This window comes from Condylura cristata, unplaced genomic scaffold (genome assembly GCF_000260355.1).
Source record: "Condylura cristata isolate star-nosed mole 26May11 unplaced genomic scaffold, ConCri1.0 scaffold00010, whole genome shotgun sequence".
Lineage (NCBI taxonomy): Eukaryota > Metazoa > Chordata > Mammalia > Eulipotyphla > Talpidae > Condylura > Condylura cristata.
The window spans coordinates 40,889,619-40,894,644 of NW_004567111.1; the positions used below are offsets into that span (position 1 = coordinate 40,889,619).

Consider the following 5,026-nt stretch of genomic DNA (forward strand, 5'->3'; position numbering starts at 1 on the left):
GGAGAGGTCTGCCACGCCATGTGGGTCACCTCCGGGTTGGGGAGCAAACTCATGTTGAAGTGGCTTTAGCTTCTTAGTGCTGTGCTTTCACCCACTGCGCCACCAGGGAAAACCCTGGCTTCTTTTTTTATTGTATAAAAGCAAGCACAGCAACACTCTATTTGAAAGCTAAATATGTAGTATAATTATGTAACACTAGTTACATTTCAGGGGCTCAATAGCCACAGGCACTGCAAAACAGTTCTAGAAGCAGCACACAGGTACAAATTTAAGTCAGGAGGGATTTACATGTGTTCTATTCTAGGAATGAGAATTAGAAGATAGATATGCAATCCTGAGATGCCACGCATAGGATATTGTAAATGGTGCAGTCACAAAAATAAGTATCACACACGGACTCACACTCGCTGTTCAAAAAAAAGACAATGTTGCTAATATGGAAAGGATGACTTTTATTTCCATCCTGAATGATTATCACACCATTATTTAAACACATCTGGAAAATCCTGAAATAATTTAAACTGAAGGCACAGAACAAATCAAAATATTTAACTAGTTAAGCTTAAAATGAGGAAATTCAAATATTTCAACAGTAACAATAAATTATGAACAAGTTTCCATCACCAAATATCATTCTGACCAAATGCTAGCTTTTTTTGTGTGATAAAATGTAGCGCTTAAGCTGGCTCCAAGATTTCCTTGATAAAAATAATATTGAAAAAGTTCTTCTTTTAAAATACTCATTATACCACTGAGTTCAATCAAACGATTTTTCATATAATAAAGTAGCAGTAGGATATTTGCTGATGGATGGTCACTCCCCAAGAAATGATGCATTCTTATAAAATGTTTAAAAAAATAGCAAAGTAGGTTATAAAATTCTATTTGGGAAGCAGGAAAAAAACTTGTTCCATGTCAATTAGAATATCAAAGCATTTCAATATCAAATTGCTTCAAAAGTCAATCATCATGTTACAGTAATATACTGTAGGGGGCATCCCACTGCATCTTGGTTAAATGTTGACCACACAGTGTAGCTAAGGGGTTGAACAAGTCAGTAGCAATTATTGTTGCCATTTCTTATTTATTCAAAAGTGATATGTTTAAAAAACCATTACAAAACTAACTGGAATAATCAGTGACATGCTACAGATACAATAAACCCCAGCAATACAACTGCTAAGTTTGAAAATAAAGTGGTCATGCTTTATCATATACTGCAGTATTTTGAAATACATTCTCTGATAATCAATACTATCTGTTACAGAGGTCACTTGTAAATTAGCTCAGATTCTGAACTAGGTTTCTAAATGAAACTTTTTTCAAGTATGCATAATATTAATAAGGTAAAGATACTTTTCTCTTATTCACTTCTTTATGTATTCTTCTAAGGACAACCTTGTTGAGTAAAGGACAAACAGAATGGGCTAGTCATAGCTTCCAAAAACATTTCAAAAATATAAAAATTTAGTGACCAAGAACTGACTGATACTAACAACTAAAAACTACCATTTGAGATGAAAACTGGAACTTTTCAGTCTTTTTTGGAAATAATTAAGTTTATAAGAAAAGCAATAGCTGGAAAAAATAAGGGTTCCAAAATACTCAAGGCTCTTTCTTAGAATAAAATAAAAAAAGTCTACCTTTGCCTACTTAGCTATGAATGTGTACTTGGTAACAATATGGTTTCATCTTCATTATCTAATTTAATTGCTTATCATAAAAACATTTCCAGCCAAGATTGCTGATAAATATAATACAAACTCTAGAAAAAGATTTTTAGCAAAAACTGCTTCAAAACTTTCCTACATAACAAAAACATTCCTTTGGAAATGAATCTTTAATGCTTTTGGACTGTTCAAGTAAATGAAACTTTTACCATCTCCAGCACTAAACTATAATTACCTCCCAAATTCCTTTGTCACTGGATAACATTATCCTTTATTCTCTACTATTCTAATAATGTTACATAATTAGAAAGAATCTCTTTAGTGGTATCAGACTTAATGTCTTCATCATCTATGAGCACTGAGAGATTAAAGTAAAAATAAGCCAGAAAAATCACCTTATAAACAGTACAGAGTTCTGAAATGTTGGCACCTATAAGTGGGAGAGGGTTATCATCCAAACTTAAATGTCTCCACTGGTTGCCACAGTGGCAGCAAATGCTAATGCTACTACACTAGGCTGAGTACATGCAACTCATTTATGATTCAGTTATTCAAAACAAAGAACCACTGGTAGCTCACTAGTCAGCTGGTTGGGTCACAGTTTGAGCAGGCTTCATTCATTATTACCGATCACATTCTGACAACTGAGAGTCTAGTTTCTGAAAATACAAACTCACAAGAGTTAGTGGAAGACTTTCAAAGCTGAAAGAAATGTGGCTAACTTGAGGAAAATCATTTAAATAAAAACAAAAGGACAACCTTAGTGGTTTTGGCCCTGCACATACCAGCTTAGTAGCTCCTAAGAACCAGAAACAATGAGACTAAACGTTTTTCTTTCTAAAACCTAAAAAGGGAAGCTTTTGACTAAAAGTCAATTTCAAAAATCTACACCAGGCTGCCTGGCCAACAAATAACTGTCAGAGTGACTTTGTTCCTCTGCTCCTTCAACATGGGCACCAATGCGGAATGGCTCATGCCCACAGTCGACAGGCCATTCACAGCCACAATCATATCTCCACACCTGGAAGAACAGAGACAGACTGTTACTATAGTCATGTTATTAGATATATAATCCAGAGATTTTACTCAGCACGCAAGTCAGTCTCACTTAACCATCCACTAATTCACTGATGATTAGGGTGTGTTATCTCCATCAAGAAACATCTGGGATGATTTTTATGCCTATGTTGGCTTTCTCTTGCTAATCAGGGACAGTTCTGTGCAATCTCCCACTAATTGGTGGGCAAATTTCAAGGGCAAACATTCACTTAAGCAAAATATAACTTGGGTGACTAAGTCTGTTGCCTCTTTAAAAGATATCAATCAAATAATGCATTTGAAAGGAGCGGCTTGTAGTTTTTACTGTTACTTCTCTGTTCATTTTTAGAGCTCACTAAGTTGAGAACAAACCCTATATTTCCTTTTTTTCTCCATTATTGATACTCATTGTTATCCAAGAAGAATTATACAAATGAAGGATGAATTCTGATGACTTTTCTATCCTTTATGATTTCTGATCTTTAGTTTGTAATAAAAAAGTTAGCTACTTCAATTTCTTTTGAAAGTAGTCAGAAAGTAAACCGTAATCTAATTAACTAAATCCCAGGCTGGTTGAGTAACTATAGTAAGAGAATGGTTAATTCATTTCTCCCCATTCCTTCCTCCGAAAATAATGTCTTCTTTCACGCGTCTTTGTTATCGATATAATACTGACATACAGCATACTGACTCTGTCAACTTTTCACATTATTATTTAGCTGTCACTTCTGTTTGTAGACAGTACAAACTCTTCACATGAACAGTGCTCTGTATACTCTATGCCATTGTTTACTACTTAAGAACTGGTTCTTTCATCAAAAACGAGGCACCACAAACTTATCTCCTCTGTTGTATAATCACTTGATGCAGCACCTCTTTCACTTCCCATGGCCTGGTCTTTGAAAGGAAAAGAGGTACATAGGTCTAGTAATTATTTCCTGGCCTGTGGTGCAACTTGCAGGAGGAATTAATGGCAAAGACTTTGGAATCTTGGATTTGCATTGCAGTCAGCCACTTTCAGTTATTTGATTATTGGCAAGTTTCTTAACTTTTCAAAATATTAGTTATTCTTTTTTGTAAAACAGGATTAACAACAATAACATCTCATAGGGTTGTCACAAAGATTCAATAATGTAATCACAAATACTTATCATTATTAGCACTATGCCAAGCACACTGTAAGTTATTACATTTTCACTCATCAGATATCTATTGAGACTTTATTATATATGCAAGGATATAACAATAAAGCAAAACCCCTCCTTCATAGAGTTTGCATGAATTTAATGTTAGCAGACATAAGTGCTGGGGTGGGGGTGGGGGGGACGCTCATCTAATGACAGGACTGAAATTGAGTGGGTTGTCTAGAAAAAAGGCTCAGCACTGTTAGCTCTATTCAAATGACTTAGATTCAGTGCCTGTCCCTAGATTAACAAAATATAGTTATGAGTAGCATAATGGTAAGGATGATACTTCAGGGTTGGCAACTTTTTCCTGTAAAAGTACCAGATGATAAACAGACAAGGACAATAAAAACGTACACAAACGAGTGTGGCCATGTTTCAACAAAACTTCACTTATAAGAACAGTCAACAGGCTGGGTCTAGACTGTCCCCCACAATAAACACAAATTTTATCATTAAATATAACAAGACTCACTTTAATCTTCCATCATAATAAGCAGGAGTTCCCAAGACAATGGTTTTAATGAAGAAAGGCTGATTGGTATGGTTCTCTTCATATCCACCAACAATGCTAAAGCCCCAACTTCCCAGGTAGCTTCTTCGCAAAACTATATCATGGCAGCTATGAAGGGCACTATTAGTAAAAAGAAAAACCATGGAAGAAATTGATGTTGCGGTTTTTATAGCCTAATCATCTTTGTTATAATTCCATGTTATATTTATCACTTCTGGAAAAAGAAAAAGGGCTCCTTATTTTGTTCTACATGTATTATTTTGACCACCCATCTTCTAATAGATACAGCTGTAGGTGGACTCAAATTTCTCCAACTCCGTTAGCCTCCTTTTCATAACATACACACACACATACACAGAGAGAGAGAGAGCTAAAATAAATTTGGTTACAATTTACACCTCAGAAATTAAAAAAAAAAAAATGGTGCTGTGCCTATTCTGATACTCAATTGTACTTAGAAAATTGTTATCTACAAAAAAAAGGTATGAAAAGGTCAAGTATTACTGACCTGGCTTAAATAAGAAGGAAATACACAGTAGAAGTTTCTAAAAAAGCAGTAAGATAGTGATCCCTTTTTAAAATCCACTTGAGAGATGTGTTTGTTGTTTTTTTTTTTTTTT

General features: G+C 34.8%; 1 protein-coding gene across 1 annotated transcript in view; it reads right to left on the reverse strand.

The window, feature by feature from the left end:
• Positions 1-452: 452 nt before the first annotated feature.
• Positions 453-5,026, reverse strand: part of LNX2 (ligand of numb-protein X 2) — a 32,011-nt gene continuing 27,437 nt past the window's right edge. Inside the window, exons 8-9 of the mRNA XM_004680165.2 lie at positions 4,368-4,526; positions 453-2,691 (exon numbers count right to left, since the gene is read on the reverse strand). Coding sequence (XP_004680222.1) covers positions 2,556-2,691; positions 4,368-4,526 — 295 coding nt within the window. The 3' untranslated portion in view covers positions 453-2,555. The remainder of the gene's footprint in view (positions 2,692-4,367; positions 4,527-5,026) is intronic.